The sequence below is a fragment of the Etheostoma cragini genome, chromosome 20 (genome assembly GCF_013103735.1).
Source record: "Etheostoma cragini isolate CJK2018 chromosome 20, CSU_Ecrag_1.0, whole genome shotgun sequence".
NCBI classification, from domain to species: domain Eukaryota; kingdom Metazoa; phylum Chordata; class Actinopteri; order Perciformes; family Percidae; genus Etheostoma; species Etheostoma cragini.
Genome location: NC_048426.1, coordinates 4,591,566 through 4,616,451, shown reverse-complemented (window position 1 = coordinate 4,616,451; position 24,886 = coordinate 4,591,566). Strand labels below are relative to the sequence as shown.

The 24,886-nt window shown below is 41.2% G+C and overlaps 2 protein-coding genes across 2 annotated transcripts in view; both read right to left on the bottom strand.

The window, feature by feature from the left end:
- Window positions 1-24,787, bottom strand: part of syt16 (synaptotagmin XVI) — a 35,593-nt gene extending 10,806 nt beyond the window's left edge. Inside the window, exons 1-3 of the mRNA XM_034859134.1 lie at window positions 24,622-24,787; window positions 23,999-24,144; window positions 2,837-3,073 (exon numbers count right to left, since the gene is read on the bottom strand). Of these exons, the coding sequence (XP_034715025.1) occupies window positions 2,837-3,073; window positions 23,999-24,011 (250 nt within the window). The 5' untranslated portion in view covers window positions 24,012-24,144; window positions 24,622-24,787. The remainder of the gene's footprint in view (window positions 1-2,836; window positions 3,074-23,998; window positions 24,145-24,621) is intronic.
- Window positions 1-24,886, bottom strand: part of galcb (galactosylceramidase b) — a 379,778-nt gene that overhangs the window by 279,847 nt on the left and 75,045 nt on the right. The window lies entirely within an intron of this gene.

The window sequence follows — 24,886 nt, the reverse complement described above, 5'->3', positions numbered from 1 at the left end:
ACCGAAGCAAAGCGGCCAGGTGTGACAGTCTCTCTGTCCGGAGACATCCAGTGTTCTCACACTAGACTTGACGTGCTCTGGTTTGTCAGTGGACGAGTTCTGAAAGTTGTTATCTCTTCTCTACAGTTCGCTGTGAGAAAAATGAGACCAAGTGACCAAAATCCATCACTAAAAGCTACATGAGAATGTTTAATTTCATTCTCTGACTAGCCACCAGCATCCCAGCATGCCCCAGTCCCAGCACGGAAGATAAAAGTCCTGCTGTGATGCATGAGATTTTTATTGTTGTCTGTAAGAATGGAACTATTTAATTAAAGTAGGTAAGATATGACTATAGGATAATGTGAAGATAACGTAACCATACATAAGGTAAGCAGCCCCTACCTCGTCCGTTGAGTCCAAACAGGATGTGTGTGAGCAGGAAATACCGGAGGCTCCACCTGCTGCAGGTGTTTGCTCACTGTTTGACTCACCGCTCCACCTGGACTAAACCATCCTGCTGCGGGGAATGGGACTTTATGCTTTCATTTTTCATCTAATTCTAAAGCACCATTGGGAAGCCTGTGTTAACTTCAGCTCGCCAGTGTTGAATCTGTGTTGGATTTTTGCTAAGTGTTAAAGTTTCCATTCTTTGAGTTAAAATGACTCACAGGCAGAATTAGTGTTCAGGGCTTACCCTCTTCAGCCCACATGGAGGAAGCTCTAAGGGGAACACTGTCCAGTTATCACAGCACTTTTTAAGCATTACTGTTTACATTTGGTTTGTACAGTTCAACACTGAAGTATTGCTTTACTAATACGGTTCGTTGTATTAAAAACACTTTGGAAATGTGCTTATTCACTTCTTTTTGCAGAGAGTTAGATGAAAAGACTGACACCACTCTCAGATCTGTCAGGTAAAAATGAAGCTACGCCTAGCAGCTGGTTAGCTTAGCATATCTTAGCATAAAGACTTAGAACAAAAGGAAACAAAGATACCAAAATACACCAACCAGCATCTTTAAAACTCTAAATAACATGGTGTAGTTTGCGGTATTCACCATTTTACGGACAGTATGTGTTGGACCATTCTTTGTTTTTTTAAAGTTTGTAGATTACTCCTTTTATTTTTTAATAATTTAATAACCCTACAAAATCAAAACCGCCCCTGCCATGGCGGTCTGACACTGAAATTCCCACGTGATGCATTTGTCCAATCAGCTGCCGTTTTTCATTTTTTGGGCGACAACACAGATTAGGTAACAAAACAGGAGCTTGCCAGGTGATGCGAGTAATTGTGATTTAATCAGTCACCAAAAAGCAATTGATCAAGTTACCACAGACCCGGTGAAACCAGGGTGTTTGGGGTACTTCTTGGCTTTAATCCAACCCGCGGTATGATCCTCTAAGTTAACATTTTGTTCATCTTTATTAATCTTTGCTCTGGATGTTCGCAATGTTTGTTAGTGGGAGGAGAGAAAAGCTTTCACTGGGTGACGGAAAATAGAAAATGAATGCCCTTTTCTCTCGTTTTCTTTCTGTACTGAACTTTTCGTCAAGGTTGTATAATGTTACTAGTTCCACTGTGAGCGGCTGCCGAGCTTTGTGGCAGTATGTGGCTGACTCACTCAACGCTTTCTCTCATACATACAAATACCTCGCCCACAGGAAACCACTGCACAAATACAAAGTCTCCCACGTTCTCTCTCTCCGTTACTGAAGAGTTTAATTGGAGTCATCTTGCATACAGGAATCACACATTCTCTCTCTCTCTCTCCTACTGAGATGTTCCAGGTTCTATGAAAGGTGAACCTTGACTAGAGAGCGACAGCGCTCACAGATGCGTTCATACTGGCTCAACAGTTTAGAAAATAGACTTATAGCCTTTTTCTCTGATTGAGAGATGGGCAGATCGTCATGTCGATACAGTATGTTAGAGAAAAACTCTGCTTTATTACAACCGGTCATTATTCCCAGAAGTGTGCCCCACAAGATTGCCTGACAACTCCGCTGCTACGCACAGTGCAGGCAAAAGAAAGAACAAGTGAAAGAGAAAAGGTGGAGGTGGAGGTCATCTCCCACTCCCTTTAACAGCCAGGCGCGTCTGGACCCTGGCAAGTTGCTATTATGATGGAGGATTTGCGTGTGTAACAAGCATAGTGTGTGCCGCTTTGCATAAACCTAGGCTCATTTTAATAATGTGCTGTTAAAATAACAATGAAATACTGCGGTATTGACTTTAGAGGTTTTTGTTGGTCAATGGCGCGATCCCTTCCTGCTGCCTCAAGATAGCAATAAGCCCAGAATGCACCGGAACACACCTCCCTGTAAGACCAGCACGCCCAAAATGCACCTGAACACACCTGCCTGTAAGACCAGCATGCCCAGAATGCACCTGAACACACCTCCCTGTAAGACCAGCATGCCCAGAATGCAAATTTTTCAATGTTTTTTTCGCTTTTTTATTTATTTGTCACTTTTTTCCAGGCTTTTGGCACTGGTTTAATAATAGGTTTTACACTTATTCTTGGAATTCATGGTCAGCAAACCTTATTTATATCAAAATATACATACGTTTTTAGTTAAAAAGGCAGAAATGATTAATTATTTTTGACTAATAGTTAAGGTTAGAGGATGATGAGTGGATCACAGATGGGTACATGGCAAAGTTTAGTCCGCATACTGTTTTGAAAGCATTAAAAGAATAAATAATTCAAATGCTATAAGATTAAATAAAACAACCAAAAAATTCAATGAAAGTCATTGTTAATTTTACCTGAAGAATATTATATGGAAGCATCCATGTTATCTAACTTTATTCCTAACAGCCATGTGAACCTAAGCAGGTGTCACTCACCGAGGCCCTGGCGGATTTCCTGCCGTCCTTTCTTCCGGCGGCCATGTTGCTCCAGACAGGGCATTCCACCCACGCGTGCGAAACACAGCTTCTTGTTGATGAAGAGAAAGAGGACGGCCAACGCCACGATGAAGACGCCCACCGCCGACAGGAAACCGATAGCCTGTGGGGGGACTGGCAGGAGGAGGGAGAGGGGACACACAATGACACACTGATCAGACCACACAAACAGACAGTCTGGACACACACAGACACACACACACACACACACACACACACACACACACAGTACGCATGGCACATGTGATACACACAGACAAAACGAGTGATACTTTAGTATTTGAGTAACCCTCAGTGCCTTGCTCAAGAGCAGAGTCAGTGTAAAGCTGTATGCAGCTGCTGGAGAGTTTTCTGGGCTGAACTAGCAGCTTGGTGCCTTGCGCAAGAGCACTTGGGTGTTCTTAACAAGCAAAAACTAAAACAAGTTGTATGTTACGTTCTGCGTCACATGTGTAACTGGAAGTGAAGTAACGTAGCCTTTGTCCTCATTTGAACCCAAACCACAATTGTTTTCTAAACCTAAGTATAACACACACACACACACACACACACACACACACACACACACACACACACACACACGATTCCGACAAGACACAGGACCACACACCTGTAAATAATGTGTAAGTATTCCCATATTACAGTTTGTGACTTTTGTAACTCAGGACAGAGAATGCAGCTGCTCCCATCTAACGACACTTTTTGACTAGAAATAACTTTCTGTGCATGAAACCACATTTTGCACTTTTCAAAACATTTTAATAAATCAAATTCAGTCAACATATTTCTCAGCCCCATCATCAATTGGAGAATCTTAGCTGGAGCTTTATTTAGCCGGGGGGCATCACTGCCTGAGAAGATACAAAGCTCCTTTCATAAGCCCGTTTCCAGTCTTGGTTAAAGTATTTGAAAGTGTTGCGGCTGTAAGCAGTCCAAAAGAGTGCTGCCGCGAGGGCCTAAACACTGAGAGATGCACACATGTGACGCGCTCATGATCGTATTGCAATGATTTTATTTTTCTTCTTCTTCAATATGTACAATACACTTAGCACTGTTGTTACCTTATGTAATTGTTAACTGGTGAGTAGAAATAATTGCGTAATACTGCGTGCTGCGTTGTGCGGTCAACAAAAGTGTTCGCTCCCAGCTTCACCCCCTCTCCGTCAAAGCCCAAAGAACCCAGGTGCACAGGTGAGGCAACAAATATATCACTTCCGCTCAAACCATCATGAAAACGCCCACCACCGACAATATTAGCGCATAATACATTAATCAACTAATGAGACCATAAACAACATATTTTGGCTCCTACAGAAAACAATACTTGACATTTACAGAGTATAAGTATCAAAAGCAATTTTCTGATATTAAATGTACTTAATTTTCAGAAGTAACTTTATTGTGGCTTCCAAGTGCAAGGACACTGCAATATGAGAGAGCTGACATCAGCAAAGACAATAAGGTTATCCTATTTTTTTGTAAGGAAGAATATTTCGCTCCAACAGACGAAAACATTTCTTTCAAATACCGCCATACGTGTTTGACGTTATCTTCATCACCACCCCATTCACCAAACCTGCTTTTTTCCAGTTTAACTCATTTCTTCTGACTTTATTTTTTAAGTATTGTCGCCTCATTACTCCAAACCCATCTTCCTGTCCCTAACCAATCCTATCTGGTTTTTGCCCTCAACGACGTCCTCACCTCTGCTGACACTGGTTCCCTTAACATCCTTTTCCTCCTCGACCTGAGTGCAGCCTTCGATAGCGTGAGCCATAACATCCTGCTCACCAGACTCAAGGACCTCGGGAGCAAAAGGTACTGCACCCAGCTGGATCCGCTCCTACCTTTCCAACAGAGCTTACTCCAGGTGTTCAGGCTATGGAACTCTCTCCCCCAAGAGATCCGCACCGTTGAGTCCCTCACCATCTTCCAGTCCAGCCTCAAGACCCGTCTCTTCACCCTTGCCTATCCGTAGCCCCACGCCCCCTCCCTCTTCACCTGTGCCTGAATCTTGTTTTGTGTTGTTTTGTGTTGTTTTCTACCTTGCCCTGGAAAGCGACTTTAGGTCCTTGAAAAGCACTTTAAAAATTTAACTTATTATTATTATTGATTATTATATTATGCACTAATATTGTAGTTGGTGGGCGTGTTCACGCCGTGTTGCGGCAGAAGTGATAACAGTATATTTCTTTGCTTCACCTGTTCACCTGGTTTTTGGGCTTTGACAGAAAGGAAGTGAGCCTTGGAGCGAAGTACCTTCACATTTGGTAACTGCAGTACTTGTTGGATGTTTGGTGTCGAGGAATAAATCGTAGAAATTGGATCTTGAGCGTGTCACATTGTTTTCACACTGCATGAATACAGGCGCCCTGCTAGCTCAGCTGGTTGAGCGAGCGCTCCCGTGTATCAAGGCTAGCAAAACTTACTCATCTCTGCTTTATTGTTTAAGTTAGCGGCTATTTCCCAGGTGCCTCTTTTAGTAACAATGATACATGTAATAAATGTAGTTTATTCACTGCTCTGGAGGCGCGGCTTAGTGAGTTAGAGGCACGGCTCCGCACCATAGAATAAAGCACTGTAGAATCCCATTCGAAGCTGCTGGCTAAAGATAACCGTAAAAACAGTAAGATACTTTACGTAGGTGGTAATGATACCCAATTACGCAAATCAGAGACCACTCAAATTAATGTTGCGGCACTTTGTTCATATGCAAGGACAATGTCGGACTCAGTAGTTTTCTCTGGACCCCTGCCAAACCTGACCAGCAATGATATGTACAGCGGCATGTCATCCTTCCACCGCTGGCTGTCAGCGTGGTGCCCAGCTACTGACGTGGGCTATGGGAATAAGTGGAGGACGTTCTGGGGAAAGCCTGGTCTAATTAGGAGAGACGGCATTCTTCCCACCTGACGGAAACGCTCTCATATCAACAAATCTGACTGAGTCTCTTATCGGCCATAAACCATGACAACCCAAGTCTGATATTAGTAATCAGAGGTGCAGTGCTTCCACTGGAGCAGTCGCCCACTCATAGTCTAATAACCACGGTGTCTGCCCCCCGACTCAGAGCGCTTCAATGCAGCTGCAGCCATCTTTGATTCAAGCCTGTTAATTAATCCTAAACCTAAACTAAATTATATCTCATTTGAAAGCCTTATTCTTAATCTTGATGATTTTAATATACATGTGGACGTTGACAACAATGTCTCGTTAATCTCAACTCACTACTAGAGTCAGCTGGTGTCAGTCAGACTGCATAAGGCCACGCACTGTTATAACCACGCCCCCGACCTTGTGCTGGCATATGGCATCGAAATTGAAGATTTAATAATATTTTCGCAGAATCCGGTATTCTCAGACCATTTTTTAATAACTTTCAAATATCTACTACCTGACTACATTAAATTAGATAAATGCTTCTACACTAGATGCCTAGATCTGACAGTGCTATAGCTACATTTAAGGAAGATATTCCCAAAACATTTAACTCAGTGTCATGCTTTACTATAACAGAGGACCTTTATGTTAACTTTAGTTATTGCGATGGGCCCTAAACAACTCCGAACTTCATTTTCTAAAGATCCTCCGGATGGTATTGCCCTGGCCTCCAGCCCTACTGTCAGAAATCTAGGAGTTATTATTGATCAGGATACATCCTTTAACGCCCATTAAGACAAACCCCAAGAACAGCATTTTTACATCTTCGTGACATTGCCAAAGTTAGGAACATCCTGTCTCAAAATGATGCTGAAAAACTAGTCCATGCATTTGTTTCTTCCAGGCTGGACTACTGGAATTCTTTATTATCAGGATGCACAAATAAGTCCCTTAAGAGTCTCCAGCTGATCCAGAATGCTGCAGTACGGTTCTGACAAGAATTAAGAAAAGAGATCATATTTCTCCTGTATTAGCTTCTCTGCATTGGCTTCCTGTAAAATCCAGGATTGAATTTAAAATCCTTCTCCTGACCTACAAAGCTCTAAATGGTCAAGCACCATCTTATCTTGAAGAGCCCTTAGAGCCTTGTTGTCCCTCTAGAGCACTACGCTCCCAGAATTCAGAGTTACTTGTGGTTCCTAGAGTCTCTGCTTCTCTTCATAGTCGTCAGATTTATCTATCACATAATCAATAATATCATAAAAAGTAGAGGGAGGCAGGCCAGTACAGACCGATCTGGTTGGGGAGAGTTCTATCACGACCATGCTCCTCTACTTTACCTGTCTCTCTTAGTTACGCTGGTGGAGTTCTAGACTGCTGGGGGATTCCTTCCTTCCTTCGACACACTGAGCGCCTCTCTCCTTTCTCTTTCCATTTGTGTGCATCCATGTCCTAGAAATGCTTGTTACTAACCTAGTTCTGGGGAAGTGTGGTCTAGACCTCCTCTATCTGTAAATTATAGAGTGATCTAGACCTGCTCTATCTGTAAAATTGTAGAGCGGTCTAGACCTGCTCTATCTGTAAATTGTAGAGCGGTCTAGACCTGCTCTATCTGTAAATTGTAGAGCGGTCTAGACCTGCTCTATCTGTAAATTATAGAGCGGTCTAAAACCTGCTCTATCTGTAAATTATAGAGCGGTCTAGACCTGCTCTATCTGTAAATTGTAGAGCGGTCTAGACCTGCTCTATCTGTAAATTGTAGAGCGGTCTATACCTGCTCTATCTGTAAATTGTAGAGCGATCTAGACCTGCTCTATCTGTAAATTGTAGAGCGGTCTAGACCTGCTCTATTTATCTATGAACTGATGGGTAAAGGGTGGATTGGCTAGCATTACAGAAAGAACTTAGTGAGAGAAAATAGACATAGAAAGGAAGGATGAAAAGAGAGAGTGGAGACAGATAAATGTAAACAACAGATACAGAAAAAAGGATATAACGTTAAACAGAAGAGAGGCAGAAAAAAACCTGGACGGAAATAGGAAAAGGAAAGTTGCAGTGAGGAAAGATGAGTGAAAAACCAGACCCAAACCAAAATAGATAGTAAATAAAAAAAGCGAGAGAGTGACACGAGGCGTACTACTCTGCTCTCAATGAGGCGCCGGAGACTCAATACAAGAAATGCACAACGGGGGGGGGGGGGGGGGGGGGGGGGGGGGGTCGCCGTCTCCTGTTTCCAAAGCAACGTCTCAAAGAGCAGAGAACTGAATCGATGGGAGCTAACGGAGACGAGTGCACATCCTGCTGAGAGCCGACGCCAAAGAAAGGACTCAACACCATGGGTGTGTGTGTGTGTGTGTGTATGAGGGTGTAATACTATTATGTTGTGTTTATTTCATACACCATCTTTTGTTTTTTCACTCTTCACGTCGCTCTCTGGCCTTTTTATGGAATATCCCACGCTGTACAGATGTACCTCTTTAATCCGCACTGAAACATTGCCAAGCAACACTGTGTGTGTGTATGTGTGTGTGTGTGTGTGTGTGTGTGTGTGTGTGTGTGTGTGTGTGTGTGTGTGTGTGTTTGGTGGCAAAATAATGAGCAACGACAGCAGCAGGAAGCAGTGTTGGAAGAAGTACAGAATAGAAAGCAAAAGTCCTGCATTCAAATTCAGTTTTCTTAGTACCAAAGTGAAACCAAAAAGTGGACCAAACAGAAAAAGTGGTCAATTTTTGGATTATAATCTCTAATAAATAAATGCAGTTTAATGTTGCAGCAAATAAAAATGTAATGACATTCTGCTATAATATATAATATTTTCAATTTGTTTATCATATGTTATCTGTAAAGTAACTATCAAATATATGTAGTGGAGTAAAAAGAAGAGTATTTCCCTCTGAGCTGCAGTGGAGTATTCACGCATAACGTGACATAAAATGGAAATACTCAAGTTAAGTGACTCAACCCTGTTACTTTCCTCCACTGATTTGTATTATTCTTAAATAACAGACAGGAGAACATGATGTCTAAGAGCTGCAGACACAACCCCCATCAACATGAATAACAGTTTTAGATTAGGCCTAAGCAATTCATGGAATTTTGTTTTCAATTATGATTTTGGCTGCCAACGGTTATGAAAACAAGATATTTTGCTTGACAACAGAGAGGCAGTCCCTCCCCTTCCAGTGGATCCCATGGAGCCCATATTTCGTGTGAAAACTGTTGGTCAATCAAGTCCCAGTTTGTCATATACCTACTTAACTACTTAATATTTTGCGGTCCGAGCCTGCATTCTAGTTTGTTGTTTTATTCCTTTTAGGCTATGCTATACCAGTTTGTGTGTTCTTGTGTGTGCATGGTGGTATGCAAGTGTATGTGTTTGTGTCTGTGTGTAAGGGTTTGTAAAGACCTGTGCAATATGCTCTCCCCTCCCACCTTTTCTTAAAAAGAGTCTTATCGCGTTATCACACTCTCTGAAACATGGCTGAATAGTGATATATCGGATGCAGATGTGAAACTTGATGGTTACGCTTTGTATAGAACAGACAGGTGTACTCGTGGGAGGGGGGGGGGGTGGGAATTGCCATTTCTTCTCATTTATCTTCTGCACTCATGCCAAAGGAGAGAGCTGCACATTTTGAATGCTTATTTGTTAATATTGTTTTTCATGAAAACAAGCAGATAATTATAAGTACCATCTATAGACTTCCAGATTCCCCTGTTGAATCGACAAATTGTATTCTTGCTACTATTAATTCCTAGATAATTCTACCGGGTGATTTCAATTGTAATTGGGTTGATCGTTCATCTATTTATGAGAAAACTTGTTAAATGGTCTAAACCTTACCCAACGCATTACTGTTCCAACTAGGTTGATTAATAGGTCCAAGTCTCTTCTGGACTGGATCTTGGTTACCCACCCAAACAAAATCTCTCAGTCTGGTGTTGATCTGATTGTTATTAGTAATTACTAATTGTTTTGTATGTTTGGAAAATAAGAATACCCGTGTGCTACCCAAAGTAATTAGGATAAGACCGTGTAAAAAACTACACACAGAGGCTTTCATCCAAGATTTCAAATGATCCCTTATGTTGAAGCCGCATGGAATTTCTTTCTCCCAGGGGTTCTTAAAGTCACAGATAGACATGCACCTTGGACATCTGGGTCATTTAACTTGGACTGACAGTAAACGAGATAAAGCATGGGTCAGATACCACATGAAAAAACATGATGCTGATCGGTCTGAATATCAGAAATTAAGAACTGCCTTTACAACCAAAACAAGGAAGGAAAAATCCAATTACTATAAGCATTCTTTATCAGATGACATTAAAAACCATAAGCAATTGTGGAAGAAACTTAACTCTTTAATTGACAAAACCAATAAAAGTCTTCCTACCAAACTTAAAATAAACAACATTATCGCTGTCTCAATGGACAATGCTCTCAATCAACATCTTTCCTCTATCTGTTGTTCTCAATCATCTTAGCTCTCCAATTCTAGCATAACAAATACTGTGAACAATAGCTCATTCTCATTTTCATCAATTAATTCCTCTGATGTCCAACAGCAATCTCAGGAGTAAAATCTCCTACTGGTGATGGACCTAATTGTCTGGACATTTTATTTCGTCTGGACATTTTATTTCACATCCTAGCATTTCCACTATGTGCCTTATTTATTTTTCACTTTCCACTTGCGTAATTCCATTGATGTGGAAATTATCAAAAGTAACACCACTACACAAAGGGGGTGACTCACTTGATGTTAACAATTATATTCCAATCTCCATCAGTATTGTAGCCAAGATATTGGAAAAGCTTATTTTTAGGCAACTGTCTAAATATATTAATGACTTCTACATCTTGACTCCAAATCAATCTGGATTAAGAACTAATCACTCTATAACAACAACTCTTACTATATTTACCAATGATATTTTTCTCTGCACAAAACAACAACAGGTCTACTGGTGCAATTTTTATTGACCTCACTAAGGCTTTGGACATGGTCAATCATATTATTCTTGATAAACTTTAGTCTATTGGGCTTTCCAAATTAGTTTTTCTCTGGTTTAATGCATATCTTCATTACAGACGTCAAAGTGTGTCTCTTAATGCTGCTCTCTCCCAGCCTAGAAAAATTGAAACAGGTGTCCCTCAGGATTCCTCCCTAGGGCCTCTTTTATTTGCCATTTTTATAAATGATCTCTCGGAAATAGGCTTAGACTGTCAGATTCATCTATACGCAGATGACACAGTTATGTATACATCTAAACACGGATTATCTGAGCTTCAAACCTCACTTTAATTTGATTTCAATCGTATTCAAACACGGTTATCTTCTAATCTGCTTCTATTGAATAAGAAAAGTCTTATAGCAAACCTTTTGCAACTAGATCTGCACTTCATAACAAAATGACTCTTGAGGAGTCAAGCCTTTGGCTTTGTCTCGACTCCTCCATTGTCAAATGTATCAGTCGTCTTTCACTAAATGCTCAACGTCCGTTTCACTGGTTGTTCACAAATGCATTTTTTCAAAACTACCCATCTTATGTGAAACAACACTGGATTCTGTATTGATGATCCTATAGCCTAAGAGACACTGACCATCTTTTCTTCTTCTTACCACATATATCTAAAGAAATTGGGAGAGCCGGGAAGCAAAAAAACAAGCGAGACCGGCTGCTTGTGTCAGCAACGTTACATCCTGGTATCAAATACACAGGCATCGTAGCTTCAGACACTTTGGGGTCTTTCTAATGACGCCTTTTCACAGTCTGATACTTTTACCACATACTGGAACTATCTTTAAAATTGACAAAACATCATGTGTCTAAATCATGAATCAATACACACATTATTTATCTGACCACATTCTCTCCCATGACATCCCCAGTGCTGCTTATTTTAGACTCGTTTAGTATTTACCGTTTTAAATTAATTTACAAAAGAATTAAATGCCCAACTGGAATGAACACAGTGCAATGTCTGGACGGTGTGTTCGGGTGTGGCTGTAAAGTGGAGTTTCCCCTTTCAGCTGCTCCAACAGTCACACACAGACACTGAGCTCAGTGTTGGAGACTTAGAGAGCCTCCTACTGTCTGCATCCAGATGGACAGGAAGAAACCCCGGGTCAAAGTCTGGCCTCACACCTGCTGCACACGCACACGCACACGTGGACGCACTTCATTCCAAATGGAAAGATTCCTGTTTGCTTGGCTCTCTAACACACAACACACATATTAACAATGACAAATGCCAGTCATGTCTTCAAAAATCTTGTTTCGTCTATATATACACATTATATATGACAATGTATATTACATTAATGTTATGCTGTTTTATTGTATTATATAGTACATTATCATTTTTATTACACTTCCATATTAATACAGACACTGAAGATCATCCCTCTGGTTATCAATGAGAGCTTGTCTTTTCCAAGCAACAGTCCAAATAAGCAAATGCGCATTTTTACTTGATAATTATTGATGAAGGTCTGTCTAGTACACACAGCATTCTGGGATTGGAGAAAAACAAGCTCTGGTTTATTGGCATTTCTATAAACCATTCCAAATTGTCATGGGTGGTGCTATAGGCGCCGGACGGAGCCACGGCGCCTCTGCTAAATAGTCTTAGGAAGGAAGTTGTTTTGGTGGAACATGTGGACGTTCAGAAGTAGTTTTAGTCGTCAACAGAAAACTCTGATTGGATAGATAACATTGGAGGATTTTGTTGTTGGATCGAGTACTTTTACTTTTAACACTTTAAGTACATTTGATATGATACCTACATACTTTTACTTCAATGCAGGACTTACTTGTAACTTACTTGAAATTTACAGTGTGCTATTAATACTTTTACTGAAGTAAAGGATCTGAATACAGTGAACCCTCGTTTATCACGGGGATGACGTTCCAAGAAGAATCCGTGATAGGTGAAATCCGTGAAGTAGTAACCTTTATTTTTTTACAATTATTATACAATGAAATACTCCATGATACATTGAAACCAAAGAACAAAACCTTTTAACAGGCCCAAGCATTTGTTTAACAAATAAAAGTACTGTAGAAACGTTATTTTACAAATAAATACTGTACTGTAAAATAATAATTGTAATCATCAATACGAACTGAAGGCTTCAAATGTCGGAGATCGGCACCGCCTCACCCACCGCCCCCCCACGACCAGAGTCACTGGATTAGAACGGGAGAAAAAGAAAATACAAAAAAACACAAAGTACAGTAGGAAAACTAGTGACTCCTGTGTATTTCACTGCTCTTCTGACTGAGCCGCTGCATCCTGACTCCGCTCTGTAGCGTTTTTTTCTTCTAAAGCCGCGGTGCAGGTGTGTTTTTTCGAGAGGAGAACATAGTTAATGGTAATTGTTGTCGCTCTTTTTTCTTCTGGGCAAAAATCCGTGAAGCAGTGAGACCGAGAAAGATGAACCGCAATAGAGCGAGGGTTCACTGTACTCCTTCCACCGATGCCAGTCACAACACCGGTTTTGGAACAAAGATTTTGAGAAGACATGCGTCTTCTTGTCTACATGTTCATTATACGGCTAAACAGACAAAGAGCTTATAGCTGTGCAAAAGCAGCTTTGAGGCTGAGCTAAAGGATAACATCTCCATGCAAACATGCTAATATGCTAACATGCTTAAGTTACACAGTTGCAGTGCAAACATGCAGAAGTTTAGCATAACGATTACCTTGCTGGTTTAGCTTGTTAGCGTGCAAACATTTGCTTATCACATCAAACAAAAAGTACACAAAGCTGAGAGCTGAATGTCATTAGTTTACTTTCTGATACCACTGCCATAAATTACTTATATACTTACTGGTTACTAACTTTCCACTTCTAGCACAGTATTATTTTATATTACTGTATATTCCCATAATTAAACTGCTGGGCTATTTTATGATTCTGATTCTAATCAGGTTAATTTATTAATTTATTAGAGATGTAAGATTGTCATTGCCAACATCTGCTTCATGATAATAAATTTATTTATGAAAATGTATTACTTCACTACTTTAGCTAAAAGTCATCAAATGCCACACGGTTGTCATTTACCCCCAAAAAACCTCCTCCCACGGCGATCACCCTGCTCTTCTTTACACACTAACATCAGTACTGCAGATGCAGATTACCCACCTACAATCATTGTCTGCTCTTCGGGAGCCTTGAATATCGGATATGTCAGCTGCGCCCAATCAGCAGGGGGTTGGAGGACACCGACGGACACCGACAGAAGACGGTCAACTCCAGAAAGACCCAAAGGGAAGCCTTCATGAAAGGCTGTTCAGTCCAACACCACAACACAAGCTCCCACACTTAAAAAACAAAACAACTCCCATGTCTGGAAAGTCGTTGGTTAACCAACTTCATTCCCTGACTGATCAAATAGCCTACAACCTCTATCTACACAGCGCTGTGGAGTAGGAGGACAAAAAAGCATTTCTTTAGACCAATCAAAATCATTGTTGGGTGGCGCTAAGTGGAACATATGTACGTTCAGAAGTATTTTTTTATTCTAGTAACAGAAAACTCAGATAGGACAGATAGTCTAGCTAGCTGTCTGGATTTACCCTGCAGAGATCTGAGGACCAGGTAACCATAGTCCTCAGAAATCCACCAGAGGTTGGAACGCCAACACAAAGAAAGAGGAAGGGGAAGAACATTAGGCCAAAAATTAGGGACATCAGGCAAAAGTTCCAGCAACACTGGAACAAACTCCGGAAGTGGAACATCCTAAATGTAGACTACCACACCGCTGACGCATGCACAAAGGGGATAGGACGCCAACAACAGGCAACCAAATGGGACAGAGCATTACCTTGAATATAATGACAGATTTCTCTGGGTTTAGTTGAGTACACAACTCCGCTAAATATATAACATATATTTCTAGCTGTTTTTAGACATTTTACTACAGAAATATTACATATTTGATTTGTTTTGAATTAGTTAAAAACAGCCTCAAAAATAAGAACAACACAATTTAGAGACACTTCAGATAACTTTTTCAGCTTCAACTCCATCAGTTCCCCCCCGCTCACTCAACATTGACATCAGAATACATTAGATTAGATTCAATTTACATAATCTCAGTGGAAGGTTAACTGCATCAAAGCACCAGCAGAAAATCAGTTGGATAGTATTGATGAAACATTTTGATCAACGTGTTAAAGGCAAGTTATTATTTGCCTTTTATTTGTAGGTATCATATCAAATGTGAGGATCAGGAAGTCAACGAGAGGCATCGGATCTGGCTAATGAGATGGAGAGAGCCAACCAGCGGCGACAACCACAAACGCTAATCTGTGACAGACACGGTTGTGAAAGGTTGTTTCTGTGTGTGTGTGTGTGTGTGTGTGAATACTAAATCTTTATCCCCTGATTATGCAGCTGCTGACTTTTCCACCCTGTCTTTGAAGTGAGTAGCTCCAGAGGAGAAATGAGAGCACTTTGATGTGAGTGTTAGATTAGGCTGAAAAAAAGAAGACGAGGCACAGCGGCGGCGGCGGCGGTGAAGGCCACGTTGTTACCGCTCATTAAAAAGACATCCCGAAGAGGACGAACACGCTACTTTGTAGTTTTTTCTTTCTACTTTTTTAGCGATGAACAAAAAAAGTGCCTGCTGCTTCTTTCAGTTCGTACTAAGGTCACTCATTAGTGTGGGTAATTAGTTTTAGGACTGTAGGCCTGTGTTTGTGTGTGTGTGTGTGTATGTGTGTGTCCTGGTCCTTTGCCTACATATCTTTATTATAACACACACCTGCATACTCTTTCCCAGCAGTGGAGACAAATTCAGATTTTTTCAGTGCTTGGGAGTAAATGTAGTTAGTTACATTTCACCACTGGTCTTTAGTCTTAGTTTCCAGGAAGATACTCCTCTGTGGTTTAGGTCTGGATGCAAGTGAGACCAAGCTCATGCTGATTTTTAACGTTTTCCTCCGCTGTGTTTGGCACCGAACCGGGCGTTCTTCCACTCCCACAGACACATTTGAAAATTCTCAGTGGGTGTGAAAAACAAAGCTTCTCCAAAACAATGACGTACGCCTGTTCAAACGGAGGACGGATGTTAAAAAAGCAGACTTATGCTGGCATTCTGGATCTCCTGTTGATGCTGGGTTTAGATGACTTCATCCAATGCCACGAGTTATTGATCTGATCTGTAAACCTTTACATACAGCATCAATAGGAAGATATCAAAATAATAATGAGTCGGCATTCCAGTTCATCCCAAAGCTGTTGAATGGGGTCAAGGCCGGGTTGTTCTACACCAAACTGGTGTTTAATCCCATTACTTTTCTTTTAAATCATACCCTCAATGGGCCTCATTAACCAAACGTTCTTCAGAAAAAATGTTTTCTTATTTGGGATTTGTTCTTGGGTAAAAACAGAATCTATGCACACTCAAGAGCACTCTTACGCACAATTGAGAGCTGGCATGTTTGCGCAAAGTAGGTTTCAGTACTGTTTTCATCCGTTCTAATTGCATTTTTCAAGTGTTTCAATTTAAAGTTCATGGAATCAGTGGTATCGAAATCAGCATCGAGAATAGTGTTATTTTACTGGTATTGGCACCGACTACTGAGTTTTTGGTATCGTGACACCCCTAATTGTAACTGGCGCAGAATCTGAGTGACAGCATTTTAACCATGATACAGCCAGCTACTAGCTTAACGGAAGGCCAAGGTTCCCTGCTGCCTAGCGCCACATGCGGTAATGCAGGGATTTTGTTGCCTCCGACGTCTGTTTTGGAGCACTAGAGGGCAGCACAGGAATTTAAGAGTAGTCTATATCCACAAAGTTCCACTTCTGGGATTGCTCGGTTATTGCCGGAAATTCCGCTCGTTTTCAACCGGATGTCCATCCCTGTACTCTGTCTCTGTGTGGGCGCTCTAACTTGCGGCTGATTTCTGAGGACTATGGGTAACTGGTCCTCAGATCTCTGCAGGGTAAATCCAGACAGCTAGCTAGACCATCTGTCCAATCTGAGGACTATGGTTACCTGGTCCTCAGATCTCTGCAGGGTAAATCCAGACAGCTAGCTAGACTATCTGTCCAATCTGAGTTTTCTGTTAACGACTAAAACTACTTCTAAACGTACACAAGTTCCAACAGTACAACTTCCTTCCTGAGACTATTCAGCAGATGCCCCGTGGCTCCATCCGGCGCTTAGCACCGCCCAAAACGATCGTGATTGGTTTAAAGAAATGCCAATGAACCAGACACGGTTTTCTCCCATCCCAGAATGCTGTGTGGACTAGCCAGACCCTCCTCTTCGGTGCTGTGGAGGAAGGTCTGGCAATGTGAGACCACTTTAAGTATACCAAAATAAGTCACCAAAATCTGCGTTGCAACTGGGTCTGGTAGGTACCTAACCCTAACACACAGGCATCTGGTTCCTCCACCCCCCCTGATCTCTTCAAGAGGAAACCAGAACTTCAGAGCTGACGTGTTACGTTCACTGGTTGTTATTGTTAGAGACTAGAGGTCAAATCAACCCAGAGACATCAGCATGTTAATCATGTTCTCAGTCCCCCTCAAAACTACTGACCGCCAAGCCAACGCATGCGTGCGCGCACACACACACACACACACACACCTGAAAATCATAGTTTCCCTGGAAACAGCCCAGTAGCTCTATTAAGGTATAATGAGTGTGCCTTTTCCCACCCACATGTAAGTAGGTCTCACGTTACCATGGCATCGCTGTCTAACTGTTTGTCCTGATTGGCTGGGAGGACAAGAGCATCTCGGTGTTGAGATGAAGAGACTATGAATAAGAAGAAAACAACACCTCAGAGGAGGAAAGAAGCTCAGACTATAAAGCAAGGCATCCAAAGTGCCACAGCTCAGGGGTTAAACTCCCTTTCAATGAATATGCTGTATGCATGCAACCTCAAAACATAGTTGTATAAACTACAGTACAACATTATATACAACAAAACTACTTTATACTACTAAAAAAAATGATTTTTTCAGCCAAGTCATTAAGAGCAGGTTCCTATTTGCAGTGGCAACCTGACAGGTGGCCAACTGCAGAGTTGTAAAATGTTCACACTGAACATATCTGCAAATAATTGAATCTACTTTTCAACAATATCTATCAAACAAAAGCATAAATGAAGTTCTGTTTTAGACTACTCGCAGCATTAGAGGTTCCAGATAGATCTATGTCTAAACCCCATCCTTTCCTTAAACTTAAAGGGACAGTTGTGAGCTTTTGCAATGTGGTTGGTTGAGCTCCTTCTCCATAGTCACTGTGTTAGCTCCAGTAGACGGCGGTCGGCACGCCCCCGGTTTAGAGAAAACTGGCACGAGTACCAACACGGACGCTGACAAATGTCCTGCTGTGGACGGGGGAAGCAGATAAATGCATTTAGACTCTTAAAACATCAATATTGGTTTAAGTGGACTTTACATTTAGAATATTTTCCCTGCTCTACCTTGCTGTCAGACAGCCCTTACCTATCCGAGGCCACCAGACTCCTTTAACTTCACAGAAAACAGGAGTTGCTGCCTCCATCGGTTAGTTAGTTTGTGTTATTGTGTAACTTCTGTGTTTTAAATTTTAAGGAACAAAATAGTTGTGCAGCTATGCAGGAAAGAGTGCAAATTATATAGAGTGCAAATGCAGTGATTTACTTTGACTTTTGATGTGACCAGGCACTTTCATAAGTATTATTTATGCTAAATGTATCTTAATTTCCTATTTGATCTCAACTAACTGTCACTGCCACGTTTTATAATAAAGATTATTGTGCAGCTGTAAAAGCAGTCCTGCTTCATTTCTGATTTTTGTCAATTTAAGCAATAATTTCATGATCTCTGACAAGTGTTTGTTACCCACAGCCAATAATATTGTATTTGTTTAGAACATAGAGGACTATTTAAAATCAGTCACATATCGGGCACATAGTTCTGAATTAGTCTGGAAAACACGATAAAGTGTTTCATTATTTGTCCTACTCTGAGGCTGTTAAAGCTCACAGCTGAAGTCAACTCAGCACCAAACACTTAAAAACAACCAATGACTTCCTAACGTGACTACTAAGAGTTGTCCCAACGCCCCCATTTGTCCATCAATTATCCATCATTTTATAGATATTAACGAGAGAAATTGAGAGAGCAGAGGACTTTTTGCTCCATCACTACAAAATAAGGCTTTATAATACTGAGGCGCCATCTGCTTGTTACAGGCTGTATTACACAAAGACACACACACACACACACACACACACATGCTGGGATATCACTGATGGAGAGCGTCTGAATCAATCAATCTCAGATAAAATTGTAAAAACAACAACAACGTGGATCTATCCTTTAAATGACGCCGTCCAATAGGTGTTAAATGGACCACGGGCCTACTTGGCACATCACACCAAATGAAAGAGTACTGCTTTGTTCCGATTCACCGTCTACATGAACAGTTCCCCGCACTCCCTGCTCCATGTTTAGAGAATGTTGGTTTCAGGGGACTTCTTTCAACAAAATTCCTCCATTGGAAACCCCCGCAATGTCACCACCGCACACATGACTTCCTCTGTGTGTTACCCTGGAAACGTTAACGCCTTGGATACGTTGCTGCTACTGTGGGTATGTAACTACTCCACTAAAATACTGAAACACAAACCTACACCATTACAAAACGCATTCTATTGAAACGTATGTAACTCAAATAAATGTGTCTTAATAATTTACAATTCAGTCCCAATGACTGATGGGTAATCTTGCTTGTGATCTTCAAGGCAAAGTGATGAACCGTTGTTCAGTTCTTTCCTACGCACGTCACAGTTCCCTTTTAACAGAGCCTGGTCAGTTTCCCGCCCAGAAATTTGGGCAGTTTTGTGTCTTTGTCTTTACCCGGCAACACTGCCTGTAGTAGTAATCCTACATCTCCCATGAACACTATGCCGTGACGTGTTATACAAGCGTTGGCTAAGGCACAGTGCTATTGATCGCGAGCTACGCTGAAACGGAGAAGACCAACAAAACGGAGGAGCCGAGATGAAGTAGTAAAGTTAGAATAAAAACTAACGTGGCTGATGAGAAATCTGATTGGCTGCTAGTTTGAAATATCTAATAGGTGTGTAGGCTAGAGATCAAAACAGTTCATTTAAAGCCCTGAATGTTGAAGAACTCCACAGCTCTGAAACAAGCTTCCGTGTCTCAGTAGTGTCCGTCTATCAATACCAAACAACAAAACCAATAAAATCAAGAGATGAGAACCTGGGCTCACTCATCACGCAGCTTTTCCTCTGTTTTCCCTAGTAGGACGGGCAAATCCAAACTCACACCATTTGTGGGCCTGCTGTCTGTCGCTGGTGTCTGAGTCTCAGTAGCTCCTTCACTGGCCATGTCTTCCCCTCCTCCTGCCCTCTTTCCCAATCGTGCTACTCTTTTCTTTCTGTATTTTCTTCCACTCATGCAGAGACCTCTCTCCTTCATCTATCTGTTCTCCTTCCAATGGCCAATCCCGCCGCAGCTATTCTGCGTCCGGAATCAATCAGCAGCCTTTCCTGCCTGCCACTGGGCGATGCCGCCGTCTCCTCCGGAACACCAGCGAGACACAACAACACAGAGGAAGGCCCGATGATTTCAAAATGAGAATTTACACTGAGGAAAATAAGTATTTGAACACCCTGCTATTTTGCAAGTTGCAAGTTTGCAAGTTCTGATTTTTATGTATGAGAACTTGCAAAATAGCAGGGTGTTCAAATACTTATTTTCCTCACTGTATCAAACACTCTGGAGTATTTTCAGCATCAAGAGTGTGACAGCAATACATGTGGGGGAGCGCCATGAGGGGTGGCAGAAGAGCTATGCTGTATGCTGATGTGTGGTTACTACTAATCCTATACACACTTCGATTTACTGCATGGATAAATGTGTGATAGATGTGTGTCTGCACTTCCCAGAGCTGGGATGCGTTCAGGCTCCATTAGAAAGTTGCAATGGCACACCCAGTGAACAACGGTAGGTGGGTAGCCACGCCACCATGTCCTTTAAAAACATAGATATGTGTTTTATAAATCTTTACCTAAGTAAAGAATAGATGTTAATACAAAATAAAGCCTATATTGATGCTATATGAGGTAACTAATGAAACTTTCTGCTCGTCTACTACACTGTTTAGCTTCCGGGGATTGTGACGTCCGTCATGGCGTGGTCATGTGGTCGTGGTCACGTGTTTGCAAAGGGCCTATAAAAGAAGTAGCTAGGTCCTGCATTCTTTCAAACAACTCCACTGGCTGCAAAAGAATTCTGTTTCAGAAGTCTATGAGAAAATGACACTACTTCTCACATTTTCATTCCAAACAGGTTATGAACACAACACTGTCATATCATCACATTTTTAGTTGATGTGTCTTTAGCTACTAAAGGTGCCACACCCGCTACTCTATCTGTCTGAGCAGGTAGAGGACACTGGGTTTTAACTTTAACCACCATCACTTTAACTTTTTTCAATTTGAATCCCTTCCCCTCTGTGAAATTTGTTCTGTGACTCTGATCTGCCTGCAGAACAAAGAGAAAGTGGCTACAACTGCCAGAGATGACTCTGGTTTCCCATTAATCGGCCCCAGTGCACAGATCAACAGGAACAAACAAAGATTTCATGGCGGTTTCCATTTCCTGCAAAATGGAGACACACACACATACACACACACACACAGCATTAAATATTACTCGATTGAGAGCTCTCTTGTCTCTCAGAGAGCCGAATGAGCCATGGATGCAGGCTGTAACTAGGCCACCGTAACCAGAAACAGCCTGAAAACATGGCTGACTGCTTCTTGCTGTTTAACGGAGGAGCTCTTCCACGCTGGTTTGCATCTCAGCAGCACTGGTCACCCAGAGAGGGGAGCAGGTTAGGTTATGAACATACAGTATACAAGCCACACGTGACAGGGTGACCAGGACTCAGTCCGGGTTTGGATTCGCTATAACAACCACCTTGCTCTACATTATCCGGCTTGTTACAATGCTACTTATCAAATAAATCTATATTTCAACGCAAATATTGATTTAAATACGATTGTATTGGTTCCACTAATGAAAATAGTCCATTATGTCTCTGAGGTTGGAATCCTGCATCCATAGTAATGTAAACTCTGTAGCTGTTTAATGCTAATAACTCAACACCACAGTATCTCTCCCTCCTACAGCCAATACATTTCTGAAAAAAGCCAGCGGTCTGGTCCGGGTCCGCATTTTATCCCCTTATGGGCTGTGTGCTAGCTATAGCTAGGTGGTCTAATGACCCAGCTGCTGCTTTAAATGACAGATTAGCAAAAGCGTTGTAGTGAGCTAGCAGGCTATCTGCTGCTACTAATCTATCATAGACTGTATATATAGATCTAGAGATCATAGACTGTATATTTAGATGTAGAGATCATAGACTGTATATAAAGATGTAGAGATCATAGACCGTAAATGAAGATGTAGAGATCATAGACCGTATATAAAGATCTAGAGATCATAGACTGTATATTTAGATGTAGCGATCATAGACCGTATATGTAGATGTAAAGATAATAGACTGTATGTAGATGTAGAGATCATAGACCGTATATAAAGATGTAGATATCAAAGACCCTACATACAGAAGTAGAGAAGATAGACCATATATATAGATGTAGAGATCATAGACCCTTTATAAAGATGTAGAGATCAGAGACTGCATATATAGATGTAGAGATTACAGACCGAATATATATATACAAAGAGATCACAGACCGTATATATAGATGTAGAGATCATAGACCGTATATAGATATAGAGATCATAGACTGCATATATAGATGTAGAGATCATAGACCGTTTGCATAGACGTAGAGATCATAGACCGTATATAAAGATGTAGAGATCATAGACGGTATATATATAGATGTAGAGATCATAGACCGTATATATAGATGTAGAGCTCATAGACCGCATGTAAAGATGTAGAGATCATAGACCGCATATAGATTTAGAGATCATAGACGGTATATAAAGACGTAGAGATCATAGACTGTGTATATATAGATGTAGAGATCATAGACCGTATATAAAGACGTAGAGATCATAGACCGTATATATAGATGTAGAGATCATAGACAGTATATAAAGACGTAGAGATCATAGACCGTACATATAGATGGAGAGATCATAGACCGTATATAAAGACAGAGATCATAGACCGTATATATAGATGTAGAGATCATAGACCGTAGCCAATGAGAATTGAGTGATTCAGACACGTAACTATCGGTAAGCAGGGTACGCAGTTGCATCCGGCTGGACCAATCAGGGGCCTGCATCACTGGAAGACACTGATGGACAGCTGGGGCCCCCTATCACATTTTCTCATTATTATTTACATAAACCAACCACACATAACTTTCAATCGCAGTGTTTTTGTTATTATTATTATTATTATTATTATTATTATTATTATTAATAATATTATTAAGCAATTTCATGTTGCCATTGGTCGAGGAGGAGCTATTGACTTCCTAATCTGTAGCAGTGCAACATATTTTAAATTCATTTAATTTACTAACTTCATTTATAAAATAAATGTATATGCGTAAAGAGAATATTTTTGATCTGAAATTTAGAAAATAAAATGTAAATACTTGAGTAACGTAAATGTTTCTCAAAATGCTACTTGTAATATCTCGGCAGAACTGTCGCCCCTGCAGCAGTATGACAGGAATATTAGATATATTAATAATACCGCGCAGTGAGGCTCTCTAGGCCTGTATTATACAACAGCACACGAGGACAACACAGTTGAATGATAGTGTCACCATTAATGATGTGATGAATTTAAAAAAAAATCCAAATCCGATTAAGAATATCTTCATAATTTAGTACAGGAGGTACAAAAATAGGCTTCCGTTAAGTGGCCATGATGAGGCAACTAACTCTCCAGTGAGTCCCATAGGCTACACTCTGCCCTGCAGGAATACTGGAGGATTAGCAACATTTTCTGCAAAATGTCCAAAAATATCAACACTATGGAGAGAATGCAGAAAAACGACAGTATTTGGCAAAAAAGACAATATATTGCTCTACGCATCCTTTCGTTATCAGTCAGCCAAACCCCAAAAAGAAACCAAGGGGGAGAGCCTGAAAACAGCACCCATCCCCCGGCACTGACACGGGGGGCACCCTATTAGAGACAGACCCATGGTGAGGAGACGGTCGTACTTACTGTCCGAGGCCATGGCTGCGGTTGTTTCCCCTCAGACTACCGAGTGTGAGATCCGCGGCGCAGAGGCAGCAGCATCCCCGCCGCTCCTCATCCTTCAGACCCGCAAATCTGCACCACACAGCGGCGAAAGGCGACGCCTTCAGGTGCTGTCGGAATCTTGAACATTCAGTGGGTTCATACGTATCTCGTTTCTAGAAACCCTCAAATGATTTATGATTTTTAACCCCCCCCCCCCCCCCCCTCCAGCTGTTAAATAAGTTATTCAAGCTATTAATTCTAGAAATAATTTGCTCAAACTACTCCAATTTATGAAACAATAGGAAATCTATAGCTTTGTTGATGCATATTTGACGCACATTGCCCATGATCTTTCAACTTCCATCACAGTACAAAGCCAATCACTCGATGTTTTAGGTACATTTGAGTTAATATCGAATTACTGCTTGTTGACATATGTTTCACATATAAATATAAAAATATACAATGCTAATGTATAATGGTAAAGAAAACCGCCAAAAACTAAAGCAAGAAATCCTAACTGTTAGCCGGTGAGATCGCCACGGATAGCTTTGGCTAATAACCTATAATGTATTGTAACGTATAATTAAGCTAAGTTGACTTACTTTCCCCTTCTAGCTGTTTCCCGTCGTTCACATATGTCAATTTTGATTAACTAACATTTTGGTAATTTATTCCACATAGGTAGCAATACTAGCTAAATTCAGTCAGAGAGAATAAAAACAGCTAAACAAGTCAAATGTATGCTATATGCTAGTCTGGCATTACCACAGTCCGCACAGCATTCTGGGAGAGAAGCCCCTGACTGCAGACCCGCAGACACGTTGAGGGGCGGGGTTAAACGTTTAACCCCGCCCCTCAATGTTTAAC